At 42.0% G+C, this 26,508-nt stretch overlaps 1 protein-coding gene across 1 annotated transcript; it reads left to right on the top strand.

Moving 5' to 3' along the window:
- Positions 1–629: 629 nt before the first annotated feature.
- LOC137361855 (scavenger receptor cysteine-rich domain-containing group B protein-like) lies at positions 630–26,508 on the top strand. The gene is made up of 6 exons (XM_068026457.1): positions 630–675; positions 10,639–10,671; positions 11,494–11,808; positions 18,616–18,930; positions 25,907–26,109; positions 26,413–26,508. Exons 1-5 carry the CDS (start codon positions 630–632, stop codon positions 26,068–26,070), a joined length of 873 nt encoding a protein of 290 aa, XP_067882558.1. The 3' UTR covers positions 26,071–26,109; positions 26,413–26,508.

Below are 26,508 nucleotides of genomic sequence, written 5' to 3' on the forward strand. Positions count from 1 at the left end.
TGTGTCCCAGACCTTCTATAGAACCGGCAGAATAACTAGAGGGGGAATGAAGAGACAGTTCTTCACACAGAGGCTTGTTAATATCTGGAAAGCACGACCTGAAAGAATGATGACATCAGATTTCAGAGGAATTTCTATAGACAATTAAAGACAATTAAACTGCTTGCAGAGGAATGATTTGCAGGATTGTGAGAAAAAGCCACATATTTGACAATAACTTCGACAGCTCTTTAAAAGGGACTACTCTGACTAAAGAAGCTGAACAGCCTTTCCTGTGCATCCATTATTCGATGATCTGGACGCCAGATCAATGATTCATTTACTTTTCACACTGTCACACGTCATTGTCATCGCAAGATAGGCTGGTACTTGGAACCTGGGTTGACTTTATCCATTAATGGTCACATTTCTTCTTATTGGTGTATTTTACCTGACTGTAATTCACAGTTCAAACAAGTCAAAATCTATTGGTTATTTGGAAGGAAACATTGGTCTGTGTTGAAACTTGTGTCAAAGAATTAATTTCCACAGCATCCAGAGTTTTGGAAGCTGCTGGAAGGAGTTCTCAGTGTCTGAGGACAGCGTTCAGTTAATGTTCTGTTCACATCGCTGTACCCGGCGCCAGAACGATGCTGCGGTTCTTCCTGACCCTGTCTCTACTGCAGCTTTTGAACTGTGAGTTACAGATTATTGAATGCATTATGTTATTTACTGATACACTGATTATTATTGCAAGATGGGTATTATGAATATAATTATTGTCTTTACTAAAGAATAGATTCAGGAGATGTCGAAAGTAAATAATGCTTTATACATTTTCATTTTCTGTGTCGAGTTTAATGAAATATCGAAACTTATTTATTGCCTTCTACCTGCCGCTCGTACAGACAGAGCGGACTGGAGTTGAAAACCTCATGGGTCTATTTAAGCAGGGTCTGTTGGAAAAAGAGCCATTTCGCTGCTAGAATAGAATCGGTCAGTGTCTGGGATCAGTTTACTGAAAACGGATCTATTTTATTTACAGTTGTCATTCATTGGGATGGCATGAAATGGATACTGAAATGGTTTATATGATTTGTGGAGGTTTCATTTGATACAAATTTTGGATTGATTGTTTCCATTTTAAGTTCCATTAACTACAAATAGGAATAAACCTCCATTTATATCTAAATGTCTTGCGTTTACATAGCACATTTCACGACGTCAGGACGTCCCAAAGGGCTTTACTGTCAGTTAGGTACTGTTTTGTGGTGTTGACCATACTGTAATGTAAGAAACGTGGCAGCCAATTTACACACAGCAAGTTCCTGCAAACAGCAATGTGATAATGACCAGAGTACTTCTTTTGTGTGTGTGATATTGATTGAGGGATGAACATTCGCCAGAGCACGAGGGATAATTCCCCTGCCCTTTCTCCAAATAGTTCACCTGAAAAGGCCGACGGGACCTCGGTTTAAATTCTCCTCCGATTGAAAGCACTTTGGACAATGCAGCACACCCTCAATACTGCACTGGAGTGGCAGCCCAGAATGTGTGCTAATGTCTCTGAAATTAGACTTGAACCCACCATCTCTAGACTCAGAGACGAGAGTGCTAGCAATTGAGTTATTGCTGATAGTAATATTGTTTTGGAGACAGTAAACGAGTTTGGAATATTCTACATCTAATTAACGGGTATTTTAAATTCCCAGTTGAATTTGTGTCGAACACAAAGACCGCGGGAGATTGTTTTATTCCCCGCACCCCCCCCCCCCCCCCACCCCACCACCCCTACGTTTCTGACACTCACACAGCCAGCTGGATTTGAAATTTTAATCTGATTATTTAAAGCGAGTCTGATAGAAGTAGAGCGACGTCTTTGTTTGAATAGAGTGTATCAGAGTCTGGGTGTAAGTTATCTCACTGAGTGTAGAACTCCAGTCAAAAGTACATCTACTGCCGACATGAATCGCCACATACATTTCTGTCACAGATATTTCTCAAAATAAGTGTTGCGTGCTCTCCAAGTGATACAGTTCACGAAAATAAATATTTTAAAGTAATTTGTTCAGTGTTGAAGTGTTACCTTCAAACTATAATAACCACTCAACTGGAGATGGAACCAATATTTTTTCAATTCGTTTTCATTATTTGTATAAATATCAAGTGCACTCTGCAAAAAATGATGTTCCTGAAAGTTCCTAAATCGTTGGGGAATTTGCTCTGTATTATTGATCAGTTAGTGATGATCTTCAAAATACTGCCTTTGTGGAGTTTGCAAGTTCTCCCTGTGTCTGCGTGGCATTCCTCCGGGTGCTCCAGTTTCCTCCCACATGCCAAAGACTTGCAGGTTGATAGGTAAATTGGCCATTATAAATTGCCCCTAGTATAGGTAGGTGGTAGGGAAATATAGGGACAGGTGGGGATGTGGTAAAGATATGGAATTAGTATAGGATTAGTATAAATGGGTGGTTGATGGTCGGCACCGACACGGTGGGCCGAAGGGCCTGTTTCAGTACTGTATCTCTAAACTAAGCTAAAAACTAAACTTAGTATCTTTTATATTAAATTAATTATTCTATTTCCTCCATTTGTATGTACAGTGCCTAAAGATAGCTCAGTTTTCCCAATCACATATTTTAACACAGTGCCATGTAGTGTGTAATGAGATAGGGATATTGTTCTTTATTATTGTTCCAACGGCTCGATATTTGTTGTTTTATTCCATTGATGATTCCATTGTGTTTCTCACTATTTCGCCTGTGTGTTTGGTTACATTTATTAATCTCAGTCCATTAAAACCTTTATTGGTTTACTGACAGGACAACTTAGTCCCAGTGTTATCCGATTCTTTATGTATTTAGCGAATTATATTTCCGTGAATATCAACTAATTAGACGGTAAAATCCTGTTTTGTGGATTATTTAAAGAACATTTTATTCAAGCCACAGAAAAGATAAACAATGAGGTGCACATGAATCCTTGTATCCGTTTCTCCAATCGCTAGTTGCTGAGAATAATTTTTAAAAAGCAGGAATGCATTATGACAGAAAACAATGCTATTGATATCAAATGAGCGAATATTGAAATGGTTTATCTCATTTGTAGAATTCACATTGAATCTTGGGCTGTTGCTTTGATTTTACATTCCATCAATCTTAAATAGGGAAGAATTATCCATTTTTTCTCCATCAGAAAACATTGTTTTTATAATATCTTAATTCTGATTAACACGGTCTTCTAAATTCCCAGGTGGGACATGTGTGAAACTTTGATTTAAATGCAACATTGAAAACAAGTACCGTGGCAATTTGTTTTATTTGGTCCTCTGCAGCTCTGGTACTGACACAACTGACTGGAGTTGAAATTCTAAGCAGATTCTTTAAACACAGCAATCTAGCAGTAAAGCGTGATCACAGCGAGAATATAGGTTCTTGGGCAAGAAATGCTGGAATCACTCAGCAGGTTCCAGCATTTCTTGTTTTTGTTTCAGATTTCCAGCATCCGCAGTATTTTGATTTTATATAAGTTCTTGGGGTTTTGGGTCTGGGGTCGATGGTAACACAGGGATTTTAGAACAGCAGTCAAAGCTAAATCTACTGCTGACTGAACCCACACGGGCATTTCACAGTTATTTCACAGTAGAAGTGCTGTCTGACCCTGTGTGATATACTGAATGGAACCTAAATAATTTAAATAGTTTGCTCCACGTTAGAGTGTTGCACATGATCTCTAAATATTGTATAATACATTAACTAGAGGCAGAACCAATAATATTTCAATTCGCATTAATTATTACTGTAATTGTGAAGTGCCTCTCCAAAAGATAATGTTACTGAATATTCCAAAATTTCCGGAGGATTTTCCAATTATTATTATTTACTTAATGATGACCTTGAAAATTTAGAACTTTGTATTGTAAATTAATCACCTTATTTTGCACATTCATATGTCCATCATCAAGTAATAATTAATATGACAAAGTCTACTTCCACATGCTCCTTTTATGTAAAGCATCGTGAAGTGTTTAATGAGATATCATGAATAGTCTCCTTCCACCTGCTCGGTATTTTTGCGGAGTTTTTCGGTCGATCATTCGATTCAGTTTCTCACTGTTTCCAGTGCGGGTTTGGTTACATTTGTTAATGTCTATCGACAGCAAATGCTGGTTCGTGTCAGGGAAACACTCCCTAAATGTTATTGCATACTTCCATGATGAATTTTCTTTTCCTTTTGTAAAATGGATTGCATTGTAAAATCCTGATTTTGAAGGTAATTTAAGAATATTTTCTGCAAACCAAAGAACGGAGAGAAAGTATGAAATGTAGCTGATTCCCTGAATCTTGGTGAGATCAATGAAAGCGCCTGGTTTGTGAAGCAGCGCCTGGAGTGGCTATAAAAGCCAATTCTGGAGTGACAGGCCCTTCCACATGTGCTGCAGAGAAATTTGTTTGTCGGGGCTGTTACACAGTTGCCTCTCCCCTTGCGCCTCTGTCTTTTTCTTGCCAACTACTAAGTTTCTTCGACCCCCCACACTTTAGCCCCGTCTTTATGGCTGCCCGCCAGTTCTGGCAAACGCTGGCAACTGACTCCCATGACTTGTGATCAATGTCACAGGATTCCATGTCGCGTTTGCAGACGTCTTTGAAGCGGAGACATGGACGGCTGGTGGGTCTGATACCAGTGGCGAGATCGCTGTACAATGTGTCTTTGGGAATCTTGCCAGCTTCCATGCCATCTCAAGTGCCGCTGACTCAGTAGTGTGTATAAGCTGGGGATGTTGGCCACGTCGAGGAATTCTGTGTTGGAGAAACGGTCCTGCCACCTGATGGCAAGTGTTCTCCGGAGGCAGCGAAGATGGAATGAATTGAGACGTCGCTCTTGGCTAGCAAACGTTGTCCAGGCCTCGCTGCCATCGAACAAGGTACTGAGGACACAGGCCTGATACACTCGGACTTTTGTGTTCCGTGTCAGTGCGCCATTTTCCCACAGTCTCTTGGCCAGTCTGGACATAGCAGTGGAAGCCTTTCCCATGCGCCTGTTGATTTCTGCATCTAGAGACAGGTTACTGGTGATAGTTGAGCCTAGGTAGGTGAACTCTTGAACCACTTCCAGAGCGTGGTCGCCAATATTGATGGATGGAACATTTCTGATGTACTGCCCATGATGTTCGTTTTCTTGAGGCTGATGGTTATGCCAAATTCATTGCAGGCAGCCGCAAACCTGCCTACGAGACTCTGCAGGCACTCTTCAGGGTGAGATGTAAAAGCAGCATCATCAGCAAAGAAGAGTTCCCTGATGAGGACTTTCCGTACTTTGGACTTCGCTGTTCGACGGGCAAGGTTGAACAACCTGCCACCTGATCTTGTGTGGAGGAAAATTCCTTCCTCAGAGGACTTGAACGCATGTGAAAGCAGCAGGGAGGAGAAAATCCCAAAAAATGTGGGTGAAGAACACAGCCCTGTTTCATGCCACTCAGGATAGGAAAGGGTTCTGATGAGGAGCCATCATGTTGAATTGTTCCTTTCATATTGTCATGGAATGAGGTGATGATACTGAGTAGCTTTGGTGGGCATCCAATCTTTTCTAGTAGTCTGAAGAGACCACGTCTGCTGACGAGGTCAAAGGCTTTGGTGAGATCAATGAAAGCAATGTAGAGGGGCATCTGTTGTTCACGTCATTTCTCCTGTATCTGACGAAGGGAGAACAGCATGTCAACGGTCGATCGCCCTGCACGAAAGCCACACTGTGCCTCAGGGTAGACGCGCTCGGCCAGCTTCTGGAGCCTGTTCAGAGCGACTCGAGCAAAGACTTTCCCCACTATGCTGAGCAGGGAGATTCCACGGTAGTTGTTGCAGTCACGGCGGTCACCTTTGTTTTTATGGAGGGTGATGATATTGGCATCGCGCATGTCCTGGGGTACTGCTCCCTCGCCCCAGCACAGGCGTAGCAGTTCATGTAGTGCTGAGAGTATAGCAGGCTTGGCACTCTTGATTATTTCAGGGGTAATGCTGTTCTTCCCAGGGGATTTTCCACTGGCTAGAGAATCAATGGCATCACTGAGTTCTAATTTGGTTGGCTGTATGTCCAGCTCATCCATAACTGGTAGAGACTGGGCTGCATTGAGGGCTTTCTCAGTGACAACATTCTCACTTTAGTAACGTCTAGGTAGTGCTCAACCCAGGGGTCCATTTGTTTGCGTTGGTCAGTGATCATCTCCCCTGATTTAGATTTGAGTGGGGCGATCTTCTTGATGTTTGGCCCAAGAGCTCTCTTAATGCCAGCATACATTCCTCTGATTTTTCCGGTGTCAGAGGCCAGCTGAATATGACTGCATAGGTGTTGCCAGTAGTCGTTTGCGCAGCGCCTGGCTGTTCTTTGTGCAGTGCTTCTGGCTGCTTTCAGTGCTGTGGATGTTAAACCGCTGGGGGCTTTCTTGTAGTTCAACAGTGCAATGCTCTTAGCGGCTATGACAGGTTCCAGCTCTTCATTATGAGATTGAAACCAGTCTGCATTTCTCTTCGCACTTTTACCGTAGGTGGTCAAAGCTGACTCATAGATGGCGTCTCTGATGTGGGCCCATTTGGTCTCAGAATCCCTTGTTGGAGTGTTTTGAAGGGCTGTTACAAGTGAATTTAGAAATTTTTGTAACAGCTGTGGGTGAGAAATTCTGCTTGTGTTGATGCGCGGGTGGCCCTTCTGCTTGGAATGATGCAACGTCTTTGGTCTGAGTCTAACCTTGCTGCACACCAGGGAGTGCATCAAAACTGAGACTACTGGGAGTAGAAAGTACTCAGTGTTGCAATCAAGTGTATGCGAGTCAGAACTGCAGAATACCGGGATCTGCATCTAGCCAACTCATCCCACATTGAGATTTCTGTCCCCGGAATTTGTCGGTGAAGTGCCGTTTGATACAGAGAATTAGATTAAATAGTTGTTACAGCGTTTTAAATGTTCAGAAAGGACAATAAATATTGTATAATGTATTAACTGGGGGTGGAATCAAAATTGCTTGGTTTGTACTGATTCTTAAATAGTTTTCAATTACACCCTCCAGAAATGATGAGACTGATTTTAGAGGATTTGGTGTATGAACAGTTTTATTTAGTCACTCACAATCTTCAAAACTATACCTTTTTACATTAAATCATTCTTTCTATTTCATACATCTATGTGCACGATGTTGTGTAAGAAGCAGTGTTTCTCAGTATCTTTCAACATGATTCATACATTTGATGTAGTATTTAAAATATCCTGACGTATTTCTGAATCTCTTCCCACATGTCCTATATGTTTTAATATGGTGCGATGCAGTGTTTAATGTAAGATCCGGAGACGTTTCCCAATCTCTGGAGATTGGTGGGAAAGTGGATCTGGGGCAGTAGATCAGCCATGATCTTATTGTACGGCGACGTAAGCTGGGTTAGCAGTATGGCCTAATCCTACTCCTATTAAATTCTTTAATGTCCTTCCACATGTCCCATACTCTGATCGCCAAGTGGAACAAGTCCAGAATTCTTTTCCATATTTAATTTTAACAGACAGTGCCAAGAACAATTTGTCTCAATACTGTAAATGTTCGGTGCGTGTTTGGTTATTTCCAACTGGGGTAACGTTTCTTCAGGCACTAACACATGTGCTGTCGAGATAGATTGTTAAAAGTTACTGAGAATGCCATGGGCGCACAGAATCCGATTGTTTGATCTGAGATGCTTCTGTCAGGCGCTTTGCTTGTGAGTGTAAGCTACAATAACTGTAAGTTCATCAATTAATGTGCTTCTGAAATCTACAAGAACTCACTTAATTGTGGAAGTAGCTCAAATTGGACCAAAAATTGTTTGATATAATCATTTTGATTCTTGACCACCTAGTAATCTGCCGTGATAAACATGTACTCATAAACTCCCTGTATTGACTGTATTTTGTATCCCCTAAACCAGCCATATCCCTGGTTGTGTAACTCATTCAAGAGTTTAAATTCTCTGCCGTGAATATTCCACGTTTGTCCCTTTTCAGTGCACCTCCTTTGAGTTTATTGTCAATTATCATTGATAATTCTATATTCCTGTTTGTAGTAATACGGTACAATAGCAAGTTAACATAAGTATAAAATGTTAAAATAACTTAACAGTTTTGCACCAAAGTCATTAGTCTCAACATCAGGTAGGTAATGGTGCGACCACTGAAATTTGAGGCGTTGGGATCCGGGAGTTACCGTAGGTCAGTGAGAGCACGGAAAATGGGTGAGCGGGACTGTCCGTGCCAGAATAACAGCAGCAGCTGAGTTTTAGATCTGTTGAAGTTTACCTGAGGTAGGAGGTCGACCAGAAGAGTGTGAGAATAGTGGGCATTTTGTCTGTATAGATAGATGATTTGGATAACGGTACACAAAGAAATGCATTCAAACTGTTTCAAGAGCAGCAATGAGAGCAATTACAAATTGTGAGGAAGGATACGAGAGCAAAATGGTAGAATCAGCAGATATGAGTCTCGATAAATGAGAAAATAGTAATGAGTGAAAAAGGGGAACAACGGAACATTTATCTGAGACGGTAAGAGATAAAGAATGGGAGTCTCGATTACTGGTTGTTTAGATTCATTTTCGGGTTCTGTGCTCGCTGGCTAGACGCAATTTACTGAACAACCCTACTCAGCCAGACGGGGAGTTTTCTTGAACCACTGTCGTCATGTTGGCGATGTTGTCCTCCACCCATGTATTGTCCATCCCTCGTTTCCCTACGAAGGTGTTCTTGTGTTTTCACCTTGAACCACTGGATTATCTGGAAAAGAAATCAGGTAAAACAGGGATGGTTACAGGCTGAAATGATAAATGCATGAAGAGTAGGGGAAATGACTGAGTGGATTGAAGAAGATTCACGGACACTGCAGAAACACTGAGATTGGAACCGTTTTTCAGTCAATACTGAAAGATTATTTCGCCTCCGACTCGGTCACTGGAAAAGGGGAATTTGCGGGAACTGACTAATATCAGGGAAAGTTGTCAGCAATGCGAAGGCTCCAGGACTGGGAAGACGTCACACACTATCTATATTACAGAACTAGGAGCATCAAGGAACCAGTGAGATTATAGATGGGAAACTGCAACGCATTCAAGATTGCTCGGTAAGCACAGCTGAACACAAGAATTGGTGTCCCGTTGTCTATAATATATCACCAGAGTGTACAAAGAGACAACAATACATGGGCGATATATCATCACCAGGGAGGTGGGAAGCAGGATGACACACCAGCTGTCGTATATAATGTTTATAATAGAAAACACCTGGAGATCTGTGAGACACATTATCATCAGGGGGATTGGGAGCAGGTCAACACACCATCTACAGTATATCATGTTGAGAATAGAAGCACACCTGGAGATCTGTGGGACACATTGTGATCGGGGGATTGGGTACAGGTCAACACACCGTCTGTGGCATATAAAATTGAGAATAGAAAATACATGAATATCGATGAGACACATTGTGATCAGGGAGATTGGGTGCATGTCAACACACCATCTGTGGTACATAATGTTGTGAATAGAAAAATACCTCGAGATCTATTAAACACATTGTGATCAGGTAGTTTGGGTTCAGGTCAACGGAAAGACTGCATTTCTAAAAAGCAGAAACGCTTAACCAGTAAACGGGAGGACCATTGATGGAACATCATTAACGGGTAAAAGAACAGGGCAACAAAAACAAGAAATGCTGGAATCACTCAGCAGGTCTGGCAGCATCTGTGGAAAGAGAAGCAGAGTTAACGTTTCGGGTCAGTGACCCTTCTTCGGAACAGGGCACGTCGGCGAGGGCAGGTTACAAGAGAATCAGAACAGCAGGAACTTAGTAAGAAACAGTCAGCACGGAGTTAAGAGACTGACAGGCCGTTCATTTTGATTTGTTTGCTTCGAGGAAGCTATATATTTTATTGAACGGCAGAAAGGCCCAATTACAGCTTTAGAAAAGCTTTGAAAGTTACATTTGGAAGACGTTGCAGTAAATTACAAGGCATCGAAATCTACCACAGGATCGGAAAATCTTTAATTGAATTTAAATGTTCCTATTCCTTTTCGAACTTTAGATCAGAATGCTGAATTCACTGAGAGAGCCAACCCTAGCGGGTTTAAAAGCAGTTCCATCAGCACCCTCTTCTCAGGGCACCTACAGACGGGTCATCAATGGTCAGAGCACCATCAGCACAAATTTACAGGGCGATGGGGAAAGGGAATGGGACTAAGTAGACAGCTCTTACAAAGAGACAGCATAGGCACCATAGGCCGAATGGCGTCCCTCTGTGCTGTTTCATTGTAAGATTCTATAATGGAGAGGACCATCACCACCGCCTTCTCAGAGCACCTTGACATGGGTAACACATGGAACCCACCCACCGTCATCAAAAGGAGAGAGTGTATCCGGGTGTCAGCGTGTGTCTATGTGAAAACAATTCTGGATACATCTTGGCCCATTACCAATATTAATTTGTTGCAGAAATTGTATTTTCAGTTTTAAGAAATGAAATCACAGATCCGGGTACAATTTCTTCTGCAAAGCATTGGGAATAATGACCCTGCAGTTAGTTGTATTTGTGTCGTTTCTTTCTGACATTTTCATTCATTTCTTGTCCCAGTGAACTCTAATTGTTAACTTCTCATTTCAGGCAGACCTGGTAACAGTCAGGCTAACCCGTCAGGTAATCGCCCTTTATTTTCACACTATCTGCTATCTCTCTGCTCTAATCCATCCCATTAAATATTAAGCATGGACAGCACACTCAGTACTTTTTTGATCATGGATTAACCCGCTCCCCGGCTGCAAGTCAGAAGGGGAGTGTGTCCCTCATAGAGTTACTAGCTGAGAGATGGCTGCTGTCATCATGTGGAGGAACAATAACTGACATTCTCTGTTGAGCAGAGTGTGAAGGATCAGCTCCACTCACTCTGTTACCAAGCTGAGAGATGACTGCTGTCTTCAAGCGGAGGGACAATAACTGACGTTCTCTGTAGAGCAGAGCGTGAAGGATCAGGTCCACTCACACTGTTGCCGGTTCAAAGGTCCACCTCACCAAGATGCGCTGATCTCCAGATCACATGAACATTGAGCCCCTACTTTATTGGCTGTTCTGGTTGAGGTGGCAATTTCCTCTGCTCGTCCCTTGTTCTGGGATCTCACTGTGTTCGCCCAATCAGTACTGAGCACGTAAAAATGTGTTCATTACAGCCACGCCCATCCCTCCACTTCTTCAGGTTAAATATATTCTGAGCCGGTCGCCATACGGATCATTTGGAGCAGCTGTGTTGGTGGAAATATACGGTTCCCTGCTCCTTTGCACCATTCATTAGTATTTCCCTTTCTTTTTTTTCATGTGTAATATTTTCTCCGGGTTTTATTAGGGTTCTGAGTGCAGACTGATGTTCTTATCAATTCATGCCTGGTGAATGGGGAGGGTCCATGCACTGGGAACTTGTGGGTTTAACACACTAGAACTGCTTGATGATATTTCTGATTATTACAGAGACGGCGAAGCTGAGACTGGCGAATGGGGGCAGTCGGTGCGCTGGGAGAGTGGAGATTCACTACAGGGGACAGTGGGGGACTGTGTATGACAATTTCTGGGACCTGCCGGAGGCCGCTGTTGTATGTCGGGAGCTGGGCTGCGGGACCGCCGTCTCTGCACCGGGTGGAGCTCACTTTGGGGAAGGGACCGGACCCGTCGTGACGGTTAATGTAGAGTGCAGCGGGACCGAGGCCGCTCTGCGGTACTGCAAATCATATCAATGGGATCACTATTCCTGGTCACACGTCTATGATGCCGGCGTCATCTGCTCAGGTAAAATTCTTTGTCAGTTTCTCATCTCCCACCGCAGCTGATAGAATCCGGGAAGAAGTGAAAGTAAAATAATCCAGGAAGGTCCCTAGCTGGAAAGTCAGATGATAATAATTCCAGTAAACTCCGGTTAGAATGAATGTTAATATTCGGATCACTATTTAAAATCATATCATTAGTCTCAAATTTAGAACCATTCTCCACCAGATGCAGCAAATACCTGATACTCAGCACATTTACAATACAGACAGAGCAGTTTCCATTGAGATTTTCCCTAACGCCACAGTGAATGATCTGAACCGTTGGAAATGTCGCAATCTCAATCCAACTCGCAATTCATCAACCCAGCAGCCACTACCCGGCATGCACTGTCAGCCCGGCTGTCCACCTGCAATGATAGCTTGGCCTCAGATCTGATATGTTACACAGATTGTGAAGCTGAGCCTGGGGAGCAGGGGAGGGAGGGATGAAGGTTCTCAGCCTCGGGGAGCCAATCTAATGGGTCTGCAGTTACTGTGGGTATCTCAAGAGGAAACTGCGTTGTAAGATTCCACCGCCGCCTGTGCATTGCCTTTTAAATGTTGGGCAATATTGAGAAAGTAAAATGCACAGTATATTAAACAAAAGAGCTTCGATAAATCAGGAAGCATTTGCAACGATTAAACTCAACACAGTTGAACTATTCGAAGAAAAGCGGCGAGTTTTCCTGAATTCATGGCCAGTAAGGAGGATAGTAATAGACTTCAAGAGGATAAAGCCAGGCTGGTGAAATGGGCGGACAGGTGGCAGATGAAATTTCATGCAGAGAAGTGTGAACTGATACATTCTGCTTGGAACACGGTGGAGAGGCAACTTCACAGAATCACTGAACTATTACAGTGCAGAAGGGGGCTATTCGGCCCATCATGTCTGCATGGGCTTTCTGAAAGAGAAATTCACTCAGTTCTATTCCCCTGCCTTCTCTCCACAATTCTGCACGTCCATCCTTTTCATATAACTGTCTAATTCCCTTTTGAATGCTGCAGTTGAACGAGCCTCTGCCACGTTCTCAGACAAACATTCCAGATCTGAAACACTCGCTGCATGAAAAAGAGTTTCCTCATGTCACTTTAGCTTATTTTACCAAATAGTTTCACTCAGTGCCCTCTCATTCTCTACCCTGTCACCGGTGGAAACAGTTTCCTTCCAGCTACACTGTCCAGAACCCTCATTATTATGAATAAATCTATCAAATTACCTCTCCGCCTTCTCTTCTCCAAGGAAAACAGTCCTAACTTCTCCAATCTATCTTCATAACTGAAATTCCTCATCCCTGGAATCATTGTCATGAAACATCTCAGTACTCTCTCCACGCCCTCATATCTTTCCTCAAGTATGGCGCACAGACTGGATGCAATACTCCATCTGAGGCCGAAATAGTGTCTTCGACAAGTGCAACACAACTCCCTCGCTCTTGTACTCTATGCACTTATTAATAAAGCCCAGGACAGAGTACCCTGTATTAAACGCTCTGTCAACCTCGCCTGCCACCGTCAGTGACTTCTGCACGATTAAACCAAGGTCCCTCTGCTCCTGTCACCCCTTTAGAATTGAAACCTTCATTTTATATTTTATCTCCATGTTATTCCGACCAAAATGATCCACTTCGCATTTTTCTGCATTGAACATCATCCACCAACTGTCTGCCCATTCCACCAGTTTGTCTATGTCCTTTTGCAGATCTGCACTATCCTCCTCACAATTCAATATGCTTCCAAGTTTTGTGTCATCTGCAAACTGTGAAATTGAGCCCTGTGCACCACGGTTTAGTTCATTTATATATTTTGACTGGGACCTGAATATTGAAGCAAACATGGTATTTCGGATGGGCAGGAAGCCAGGAATGGGTGGAGGGGTAGCTCTGATAATTAATTATGGTATTAGCGCAATGGTGAGGGATGATCTAAGTTCAGGAGACCAGGATGTAGAAGCTGTTCGGGTAGAGATGAAAAATCATTAAGGCAAGAAGTTGCTTGTCAGAAGTGGTGAAAAGGCCAACTAACAATAACCACGCTGTGGGACGGGGTATAAATGTATAAATAATGGCAGCCTGTCAGAAAGGTACAGTGATAATTAGGGGCGAATTTTCGCCTACATTTAGACTGGAAAAATGAGATGGGCAGAGATAGCCTAGATGAGGACTGCATAGAATATTTTCGGGATAATTTCTTGGAACAATACCTTGTCGAGCCAACCAGAGAGTAGGATATACTGGACCTGGTATTGTGCAATGAGGTAGGAATAATTAATGACCTCACAGTTAAGGCGCCCCTTGGTAGCAGCGATCATGATATGATTGAATTTTACATTCAGTTTGAGGGAGAGTAGAGGGGGTCCAAAACTAGTATTTTAAACTTAAATAAGAGCAATGATGAGGGCATGAACGCAGAGCTAGCTAAAGTGAACTGGCAAATCAGGTGAAGGGATAGGTCAATAGAGTTTCAGTGGCAGACATTTCAGGGAATATTTCAGATTACACAATTTCTCATATTTCAACGAGAAAGAAACATTCCAAGAGTGGGGCCCACCATCCGTGGTGAAGTAAAACAGCCAAAGGTCGTATCAAACTTAAAGAAAAAGCCTGTAATTGCGCAAAGCTGGGAGGCAGGTCAAAAGATTGGACAGAATATTTTTTAAAAAACAAAGGATGACTAAAAGATTGATAAGGCAGGAAACATTAGAGGACGAGAGAAGGCTAGATAGATAGATAAGGACAGGTAGTAAGAGTTTATATATATATATATATATATACAATTTTAAAAATGAAGAGGTAACAAAGTGAGCGTTGAACTTATAAAATGTGAGTCTGGGGAATTAATAATAGAAAATAAGGAGATGACAGATGAATTGAACAGATATTTGGCAGCGATCTTCACTATTGAGTATAAAAGTAACATCCCAGTTTTAGCTGTAAGTCAGGAAATGGAAGGGAGGGAGGAACTCAAGAAAATTGCAAACACCAGGGAAAAGGTAAAGAGCAAATTGTTGGAGCTGCAGGCTGACAAGTCGCCGGGACCTGATGGACTTCATCCGAGGGTGTTAAAAGAAGTGGCAAGTGAGGTAGTTGATGCGTTAATTGTAATTTTCCAACATTCCCTAGATTCGGGGAAGGTTCATTTAGATTGGAAAATAGCGATTGCAACTCCTTCAGTCAGAAAGGGAGGGAAACAGCAAGCAGGAAACTACAGGCCAATTAGTTTAACACATGCCTTAGGGAAAATGTTGCAAGCTTTTATTAAAGATGTTACAGCAGGGCATTTAGAAACATTCCAGGTAATCAGGCATAGTCAACATGGCTTTGTGAAAGAGAAATCATGTTTAACCAATTGATTGGAATTCTTTGAGGGAGTTACATGTGCTGTAAATAAAGGGGAACTGGTATTGTACTTAGATTTCCAGAAGGCATTTGATAAGGTGCCACATCAAAGGCTATTGCAGAAAATAAAAGCTCATGGTGTAGGGGGTAACATATTATCATGGATGGAAGATTGGTTAGCTCACAGGAAACAGAGAGTAGGCATAAATGGGTCATTTGTTTGGTTGACAAGATGTAACGAGTGGTGTGCCATAGGGATCTGTGCTGGGGCCTCAACGTTTCACAATTTATAGAAATGACGTAGATGCAGGGAAAGACGGCATGCTTGCTAAATTTGCTAATGACACAAAGATAGGTAACTTGTGAAGAGGACATAAGGAGTCTGCAAACGGATGTAGATAGGTTAAGTGAGTGGGCAAAGAACTGGCAAATGGAGTATAATGTGGGAAAGTGGGAAATTGTCCACTTTGGGAGCAAGAATATAAGGGAAGCATATTGTCTAAATGGTGAGAGATTGCAGAGCTCTGGGATACAGAGGGATATGGGTGCCCTATTGCATGACACGCAAAATGTTAGTATGCAAGTACGGCATGCACTTAAGAAAGCGAGGAGAATGTTATCATTTACCGTGAGTGCAATTGAATACAGATGTAGGGAATCTATGCTTCAGCGACACCGGGTATTGGTGAGACCACATCTGGAATATTGTGTACAGTACTAGTCTCCTGATTTAAGGAATGATGTAAATGCGTTGGAGGCAGTACAGAGAAGGGTTACTATTCTAATATCTGGAATGGGTGACCTGCTATACGAGGAAAGATTTGACAGGTTAGGCTTGCATCCTCTGGAATTTAGAAGAGTAAGAGGTGATATGATTGAAACAAATAAAATCCTGAGGGGACTTGACAGGGTTGTTGTAGAAAAGATATTTCCCCTTGTGGGAGAATCTCGAACAAGGGGTCACTGTTTAAAAATAAGGGGTCGCCCATTTAAGACAGAGATGATGAGAATTTCTTTCTCTCAGAGGGTCGTGACTCTTTGGAATTCTCTTCCTCAAAAGATAGTGGCAGCAGCGTCTTTGATTTTTTTTAAGGCAGAGGTTGGTAGGTTCTTGATAACCAAGAGGGTGGAAGGTTATCGGGAGTAGGTGGAAATGCAGAGTCATCAGTTCAACCATGAACTTTTTGAATGGTGGAGCAGGCTCGAGAGGTTGAGTGGCCTACTCCTGGTCCTAATTTGTATCTTCACGCGTATGTTCATAAATAACAGGGTATATCTAATACATCCTCTTTATAAATTTTAAACCCCTATAGTATCTGAATGACCTCCTCTTTAACCATTGCCTGCGGTGCATCTTCTTCCTTGGTAAAGACAAATGCAAATAATTCAGTTAATACCTCAACTATGCCTGCTACCTCTATATATAAATCCCCTTTCTGATCCCTCATCGTCCCCACTCCTCCTTTTACCACCCTTTTACTACTTTTCTGCTTCAGAAAACTTTGGGATTTATTTTAATGCTAGCTGCTGGTCTCTTTTCAAGGGTACAATTCTAAAGTGGCTGCAGTCAAGAGTGACCTGGGAGTATTTCTGATCAAATCGTTGAAGGTAGCAGGGCAGGTTGAGAAAGTGGTTAATAAGTCAATGGGATGTTGGCCTTTTTAAATAGAGGCATCGAGGACAAAAGTTCGGAAGTTATTATGAACTTTTATGAACAACTGGGTTCACCTCAACTGGTGTATTGTATACAATTCTTTATATGGCACTTCAGAAGAATGTGAATGCTTTAGAATAGGTGTAGAAAGGATTTACAAGGAAGGTTCAAGGGATGAAAGACTTCAGTTGTATTGATAGATTGGAGAAGCTGTGGTTGCTCTCCTGTGAACAGAGAAGGCTGCGAGGAAATTTGATAGAGGTGTTCAAAACTTTGAGGGGGCCAGACAGTGTAGATAGAGAGGAAGTGTTATTCTTGGTGGAAAGGTCAATAACCAGAGGACACTGTTATAAGGTGGATGGCAAATGAACCAACCGTGACATGAGGATGGTTAGGATCTGGAATGTTCTGCCTGCGAGTCTGATGGAGACAGATTCAATTGTAGCTTTCAATATGGAAATCCTCAAGCACCTGAAGAGAAAAACTCTGCATGGCTATGGAGAAAGAGCAGAAGCATAGGACTAGCGAGGTGCTCTTTCAGATAACCAGCATGGACACAACGGGCTGAATGGCCTCCTTCTGTGTTATAAACATTCTATGATTATATGCTGACTGCTGCTGGTCACAATGTGTCTGTCCAGTTTTTAAACTTGAAACTGTGAATGTGGTTTCAAGGTAATGAATTGCATACGAAGGGCTTTGAAGGGTGATCATGACAGACTGTCGAAAACTGGCCACAAAACAGACAACAAAGTGCGGGTTAAAGGTAGTTATTCAGACTGACAAAAGGTGAGAAGTATTGTGTGACAATTCATGTCAATGGATTAGCGCTGTGGAAATGCGTTCTATTGTTTAGTCCATTCCGAAGATTACAGCACACAACATTAAGAAGCGGCTGAGCACACAGCACAAAGCAAAAATTAAGGGCCCGTTAACACTCCAGTTGTCGTGCTGAAGATCAGTGCTCTGGAACTAGCAACAACTCGAGCCAAGCTGATCCAGTAAAGTTACAGCAGTTACAGCACTAGGATTCAACTGATATGGTGCAAAGTTGCTCAGTTATACAGTGCCTATTAAAGTAGGGAAACACTGACTAGTTAGCACCCAATGAACCTACTCCCAATCAACACCAAATCTTTCCTTGTGCTGGGTGTGACTCCCCTTTCAACGTATCTCTCAAAAACAAACCTCAATCTGTTTTATATTTTCTAGAGCTTTGTTAACCTGCATTGCTATTTTATTGATTTTTATGTCTGTACTCCTAAGTCCCATTTCTCCTCGATGCAATTTAGATTATCATTGTCCAAGGAATATGGGTTCTCAGTCTTCCTACCCATTAAAATTCATTTGCAATTTCGTTAACGTAAAATATTTTTCTCACAATCTGCCTTTGTACTAACTATTGCTCCAAGTAGATGTCATTAGTGAATATTACAATTGTCCGTCCCTTTTCTGACTCGAAATCTTTTATGTTAAATATGAACAACAGTACTCCTAGCACCAGTTCTTGTCACACAATACTTCTTGCCTAGTTCTAACTGCTGACACAGTGCATGTTTCTCAGTGACAGTGACGGCGACTGGGGAAGTTATAAATAAATAAAGGAACATTTTAAACATGACAGTTCTGTCACATTATAAGCAGTAGTGATACAGGAAATCCAGCATAATCAGTTTTGAACAGAATCTGAGAAGAATGTTGCCAGATCTGTGATTAATCAGATGCGTATTGAAATAAAAATATTTGTATTATTGTGATTTTTAACGTATTATGCTAATTATGATATAATACGCTTATTCAGATCACAGATCTCCTAGACTAACATCCGGAGACTCCCCATGTTCAGGCAGACTGGAGATCCAGTACGTTGAAACCTGGGGAACAGTGTGTGACCTTGACTGGGATTTGAAAGACGCCAATGTGGTCTGTAGTCAGCTTCAGTGTGGAGTCGCCGTGTCTGTGCCAAGATATGCTCATTTTGGAGAGGGCACTGGGCTCGTACGGACTGATATCTTTGAATGCACTGGAAACGAATCCAGTTTATTGGACTGCCGTCTTTTTCAAGGAACACAGCAGGAGTGCAGCCACAGGAACGATGCCAGTGTGATCTGTTCCGGTGAGTACAGACTTACTGAAAGGCAGACAACTCCCTGCTTAATATGTGGAAAACTGAGGAAGGTGGCATTCCCATGTTTCTGTCTGAAAGGTTCATATCTAAACTAGTCATTATAGTTTACTATTACTACTCAAGGTCTGGTGTAATGTGGTACAAAATACCTGCAATTACTGGTAAACAAGATGGTTCTAAATCTTAACATTCATTCTGCAAGAAGCAGAATTTTCGCAAGTTTGTTTACCACTGCACCGAATGTATATTTAGAATTGAATATTGGCTGCAACAGTTGGGAGTTGACTAAATGAATATGCACTGGCCTATTTCGATACTTTAATTTGAACACCACGAATGATCCGACATTACAATAGCCTTCTGACCCTCCCTGCCCACGTTATTATTCTTATCACACAGCACTGAAGCAGGCCCTTCGGCCCACCGAGTGCCTGTCGACCAGCAACCACCCATTTATGCTAATCCTACATTACCGACCATTCTCCTAGCACCTACCCACAGTAGGTTTAATTTACAATGGTCAACTTATTTTCGACCTGCAAGTCTTTCGCTGTCGGGTGAAACGCGGCAGAATCCCACGCACTCACAGGGAGAACGTGCAACCTCCGCACAGACAGCACCCAGAACTGAACCCAGGTCACTGGAGCTGTGAAGCAAACCACTGCTCCACTGTGCCCACGTTAACACTAACTGAACGGCAGGGTATAAAATAACGGCTGTACTCTAGCACTGCTCAGTGCAATCAGGCCAGAAGTGAAAGATTACAAAGTTATTTTATAGAATGTGTGCATTTTACCCCCTAAATATGACAGGATCGGACACATATCCACATTATCAGTACAGAGCTTTCAGTTGCACCAGCCTGTTCGATCATTCAGTTCGATCATACCTGATATGTTCTTCAAGTCTCTTTACCTGGCTTTGAACCAGATTCTTTGATACACCGAGCTTACAAAAAACTATCAATATTAGTCTTGAAAATTTAGATTAGATGTAACATCCACAGCTCTTTACTTTGGACGTTGTTAGGGAAAGTTCCAGATTGCCGCTGTTTTTATAGAAAAATGTGTTTCCTAATTGTTCTTTGAGGCCCAACTATCTTCTGGTGCTTCGTCAGTTACCTTCCCACCATCAAAATGTCAGAAGTTGGGCTTTTTGCTGAGAATTGCATGGTCTTTAGTTCCATTCACAATTCCTTGGATTAAGAAACAGTTCATGCCCAATTACATCAAGAATCCGGACATTATTTAGACTTGGGCTGATAGGTAGAAAGTAACACACTCACCACCTCCGTGTCAGTTAATGACTATTTCCAACAAGAAAGACAATAACATCTCCCCTAGCTATTATAATCAGTGAATTCACTACCACCATCAAATCCTACTGGGTGTTGTCATTGACAAGAAACTGAACTAGACCATTCACAATAATGTAGTGGCGAGTGGAGCAGGTCAGATGATCGGCATTCTGTGGCAAGTAGCTCACCTGCAGAATTCCCAAAGACTTTCCAGCAGCTGGAAGACATAGGCTGGGAATGTGAAAGGACATGACTCTTATAAATTTCAGGGAACCCAGCCACAGTTTGTGTAATCCTTCTTCATAATGAGGGGAGGCAATGGCGTGGTGCTAATGTCACTGGACTAGCAATCCAGAGTTCCAGGCTACTTCTGGGGACGCTGGTTCAATTCCCACCATCGCAGCTCGTGGAATTTAAATTCAGTTAATAAATCTGGAATTAAAAACTAGTCTCAGTAATGGCAACCATAAAACCATTGTCGATTGTTATTAAAAAAAAATCTTGTTTAGTCATATCCTTAGGGGATGAAATCTGCCATTGTTACCTGGTCTGGCCGACATGTGACCAGAGACCTACAGCAATGCTGTTGACTCTTGACTGTCCTCTTACATATCCCAGTTGTGAAAGGTAACGAGGCATGAACAATGAATGCTGGCCTTGCCTGCGACACCTACATCAAATGAATGAATAAAAAACAGAAACATTTGAAGCCAAAGAATCATTCTAGCATCTTTTATGCTGCACACTCTCCCTGGTCAACATATCCTTCCCAAAGCAAATTGCCCATAGCTTAACATTGCACCAGATGGGGCCTGACCAGTTTTTTTTAGCTGTAGCATCATTTCTCGCCCCTTGTATTCCATTCCACTAGATATAAAGCACAGCATTCCATTGGCTGTTTTGCTTTCCGTTCCTGTACTTGCCCATGACCCTGAAGTCTCTTTTCCCTGTGCTGCGTCCGGCTTTTCACCATTTAGAAAGTACTGTAATCTTTTTAAGTCCAAATTGGACACCTCACACTCACCAATATTGAAATAGTCATGGAATCTTTTTTTTTTTGTTAAGTTATGCTTAAAATATACATGATTACAAAATGGCTGATGGTTTCTTTCAATGGCAATACTGAGTATGTCAATTATGTGTGGATTTATATTCAGTCATCTAAATCATTAATAAATATGGTGAATAGTTGAGGTTCCTGTGGGACGGCGCCATCACATCCTGCCAGTTGGAGGAGCTGCCCATTATCCCTGCTGTCTTATCTCCTGTCACGAAACTAACGTCCTAAGTAGGTCAATAATTTTCCCTAAATTCTATGAGCTTCAACTTTAGCCAACAATCAGTTACGAGGGATTTTGTTGAGTGCTTTCTGGAAGTTCATCTGAATAACATCCATTGAAGTTCCCCTGTCCTCTACTTTAGTTACCTCCACAAAATATTTGATCAGGTTCATCAGGCATGATCTGCCTTTTACAAATCCACGCTGGCTCTCTCTGATTAGCTGTAACTTTTCAAGGTGATCAGATACTCCATCTTTAAATGTACACTCTAGCAATTTCCTGACAACAGCTGTTAGGCGAAACAATCTGTAATTCCCTCGGTTCACTCGATAACCTTCTTTAAATAGCAGTGTGACAATTGCAATGTTCTAATTGCTGACCCAGCAGTTTGCTCTCTATCATTAACAAAGTGATGGAAGGTGTTGTTTACAGCGCTATCAAGCAGTACTTACCAATAAACTACTCACTGACGCTCAGTTTGTGTTTGTTCAGACCACTCAGCTTCAGACCTCATCACACCCTTTGTACAAACATGTATGATACAGCTGTATTCCAGCTGAGAGTGACTGCCCTGAATGTCAGGGCAGCATTTGGCCGACTGCGTCAACAAAAAACCTGAATAAAAGTTGTGTCCATGCAAATACTGATGCAAAGTAATTATGTATAATTCCTGCCATTTCCTTATTTTCATTTATAATATCACAACTGTCATTGTAATGAGACCACATTGCTTTTAATGACAATATATTTCTGAAGTTATTGTAAAAGTTTTGTAGCTCTTGCGGTCTGTTTTGTCATCCTTTGCTATTCTTTGTATCTTTGCCATTCACGAAGATCTGTGCATTTATTTTTTACATTTTTGCATGTTTGTGGTCTCTTTTATATTATGATGTTACTGTGTCTTGCATGCCAGTCCATAACAGATGAGGTTGAGTTTGGAATTGGACCATTCAATGCGGTGGTCTTTAAGTTGAGCTTGCTTGATGGCAAGCTTGTCCCATTCACTGTGTCAGGGACGCTATGGAGAGCGATAAATACCATATTGTCCCTCTAACAGTGACCTGCTCCTCAGTGAATATCTGGCTTTCTCTACTCAAGAAACGCACCATCACCTACTGTGCAGCCAACATACCACGACCAGAACAGCAGTATGGATTGACTTGCCATGATGCACAATAGCTGACCAATCAGTGACAAGAACAATGGCGTGCACTGTCTTATCATGGAATATAATTAAATGACCATTACAGCCAGAACAGGAACATGCAATGACCTATCACTGGTATGATTCTGCCCACATTTCCGTTCTGCACTACATATAAACCGACAGCTTCCACTAGTTCCAATTATTTCTCCAGTATTTCTGACAGTATTTCTAACAACTCTTTTTTCAAGAAAGCAACCACTGTTTTCAGCGCAAATGCACGTAACGTAAAACCGTAAATTGGTTTTACTCAAATGTTGCATCTTCAGTATTCCCTTCCCCTGTAGTGCCTAGATATGCTACAATTACAACTGTGCTCTACCCCCTCACCCCGCCACCCACCAGCCTCCCCTCACCCAGTTACTAGATTAAGGTTCATGTAACAACCCTATTTATCCTTTATTCAAGGACCCTGATCCCAACCGGATTCAGGTGAATCGCATTCCAACACAGCAGTTCTTTAATATCCCAGTACAGGTGCCAGGGTCCCATGAAATGTAACACCTCTTTCCAACAACATAACCTTCAACTACGTGTTCATCTCCCGAATCGTTTCTTTTCCGATGCCAATGTACAAGCGGCTTGCAAAATAATCTAGAGATTATAATCCTTGAGATATTCTTTTATATTTCAGCTCCTGGTACTCTCTGAAAATAACCTCTTGCCTACTCTTTCCTATGCTGGTGGCCCCTACATGGTCCACAACGACTAGATATTTCCACTGTATTCTTGCAATCTGATCTGAGATATCCCTCACTTCGCACAAGTTGGGCAAATATTGTGTGGGACTCTTAATGCCCTAATTATTGAATCACTTAAAAGTATCACATTATGCTCCACTCCTCCTCCTTTTGAACAGCTTCCGATCCCAATATATCATGCTCAACATTCTGGCTGTTCTTCTGACAGTCTTCATCCTTATCCTCACAAATAGCCAGTACATTGTTCCTGTTGGATAGATTCACTTTCTGCATATCCTCGTTCTCCATTACATCTGGAGTTCAATTACTGTGCACTATAAGCTGCAACAAACTCATTCTGATCCTACCGCTCTCCACAAGGTGTGACTGAAATCTGCAGCAAACTGTCCAATACTCCTATAATAAAAGCAAAATAATGCGGATGCTGGAAATCTGAAATAAAAACAAGAAATGCTGGAATCACTCAGCAGGTCTGGCAGCATCTGTGGAAAGAGAAGCAGAGTTAACATTTCGGGTCAGTGACCCTTCTTCGGAATTGACAAATATTAGAAAAGTCACAGATTATAAGCAAGTGAGGTGGGGGTGGGGCAAGAGATAACAAAGGAGAAGGTGTAGATTGGACCAGGCCACATAACTGACCAAAAGGTCACGGAGCAAAGGCAAACAACATGTTAATGGAGTGTTGAAAGACAATCTGTACTAATGCTTTGTCTTTCAACACACCATTAACATATTGTTTGCCTTTGCTCCGTGACCTTTTGGTCAGCTATGTGGCCTGGTCCAATCTACACCTTCTCCTTTGTTATCTCTTGCCCCACCCCCACCTCACTTGCTTATAATCTGTGACTTTTCTAATATTTGTCAGTTCCGAAGAAGGGTCACTGACCCGAAACGTTAACTCTGCTTCTCTTTCCACAGATGCTGCCAGACTTGCTGAGTGATTCCAGCATTTCTTGTTTTTATGTCCAATACTCCTCTTCCTCCCGTTGGATTTTCTCCAATTGCCACATCAGCTCTATGACCCTGAGCCAGAGAGTTTCTAGGTGGAGACATCTACTACAGACATGTTCTCTCGGGACAGTTCAGTTACCCACAAATTCCTATATCCAGAGAAAAAACTGCTGTGCCAGAACTTAGTCTGTCTTTATTTTAGAGGTAAAATTATGTGCAGTTGCTTTTTAGCTTGAAAGCTACTTTACTGGTTAGCTAACGCCAAAACACTAAGCACTCACCAATTAACTTAATACATATTTGCAACTTACCCACACCCTGTCATACTCTGACAGAACAATTGCTTCACTGAATGAGTTTTCCCCTCTATTTGTCTGGTGTCTGCCTCTTTCAATAGGCTTTCATGCTTCTGGCTGTGGTGCTGTTTTAAATCGGTGACTCCACTCACTTACTCAAGCTTAACAGACAAAACAAAGCACCTCCATCCAACCCCAGGCCCTCTACTATCTAGGAGGACATGGACAGCAGGTGGATGGGAACACCACCACCTGCAGGTTTCCCTCCAAGGCAAACACCATCCTGACTTGGAACTATATCACCATTCCTTCCCTGTCGCTGGGTCAAAATCATGGAACTCCCTTCTGTGGGTGGAGCGAGAGCACTTGGACAGCAGAGGTAGAAGAAGACGGCTTACCACCATCGTTGCCACGACAATTAGGGATGGATGGTAAATGCCAGCCTAGCCAACACCCTATCCCCTGTGAAAGAATTAAAAAAAAAATCCCCCTCTGCACCTAAATCTTACTCTTAGCAAATTCCAATTTCCAAACGTTGTTCCTAATGAATTCAATCAACATTGTGAACAATGGTTACTCTCTGTGCCTTACCAGAAGTTTAATCTCATCGGTCTTTTCAGGAACATTCAAGTTGCAACGGTATAGACAGTTTCCAGCTCACAGTAATTATCTCCATTCGGACAATCACAGCTGATTGATTACTTACTACCAACCTGACTTGCACTGTTAACTGCTAATAGTGAACTGCCTTGCAACTTTTTTTGAATTTCAAGTTAAATTCTAAATGTCAAGGCTAAAGTTCAGTCTTACCCAAAAATTGCCACATTCTAAAGTTCCACTCTGTTTACAACAGATGCAGCTAAAGGTACAAATTATGCTTGCACACTTTGCCTTAACTCTAACTACCTTACAGCGTTGCAGAAGAACATTCCGTATGCGGACAAGTGCATTTCAAAATGAAGGGCCTGACAACGGTTTCAAGGGCAAATAGCGTTGAGCAATAACTGCCACATCTGCCAGAGATGCCCACATCCCTCATAAAGAAAAGCAGCTCCTAAATGGCCTTGTTTGATATTCGTTCTTCTGGTCTTCTACAGCTCATCTATCAAACCCCTTAAACATTCTAAACACATCAACTAGATAAGCTGTACTTCTTCTAAACTCAATCTGCGACAAACAAAGTTTATGCAACTTGCCTTCAGAATGTAACGCTTTAAGCATTGTTGTCATTCTAGTGACTCTATCCTGCACCACCTCCAAAGCCAATGGTTTTGTGAAGTGCGGTGCCCAAAAGCGACAACAGATACAACAGAAACATCACATCCTTCTGAGTTTTATATTCCAAGACAAAAGAGATAGAGACCAACAATCGATTAGCGTTTGCAAGAAGACCTGTTAATTGTTGAGTGTTCAGCCAACTTCTTCACGAGGCCCTGTAGTAAGTATTGCGATGAAAGGACACAAACCTGAAACATAACTCTCTTGCTCTCTCCACAGATACTGCTAGCCCTGCTCAGTATTTCCAGCATTTTCTGTTTTATTTCAGATTTCCAACATCCGTAGTATTTTGCTTTTGATCTGCTGTGGTAATTTTAATTGTTTTGAATAGATAATTTGTGTAAAGTATGGATAGATGATCGTGGTAGATAAGATTCAACTTTTTTACCCATTCTCTATTTTGCTGTTTCTATGTGGAGAATGATTTATAAATTACTTGGATCTGGATTTGTTTCCAATACAGGGAAATATGGACCTCGATTGGTTGATGGGATGAACAGATGCTCTGGCCGGGTGGAGGTGCTACATGGAGACCAGTGGTGGACGCTGTGTGACCTTT

The sequence above is a fragment of the Heterodontus francisci genome, unplaced genomic scaffold, assembly GCF_036365525.1.
Source record: "Heterodontus francisci isolate sHetFra1 unplaced genomic scaffold, sHetFra1.hap1 HAP1_SCAFFOLD_101_1, whole genome shotgun sequence".
In the NCBI taxonomy this organism is placed as follows: Eukaryota; Metazoa; Chordata; class Chondrichthyes; order Heterodontiformes; family Heterodontidae; genus Heterodontus; species Heterodontus francisci.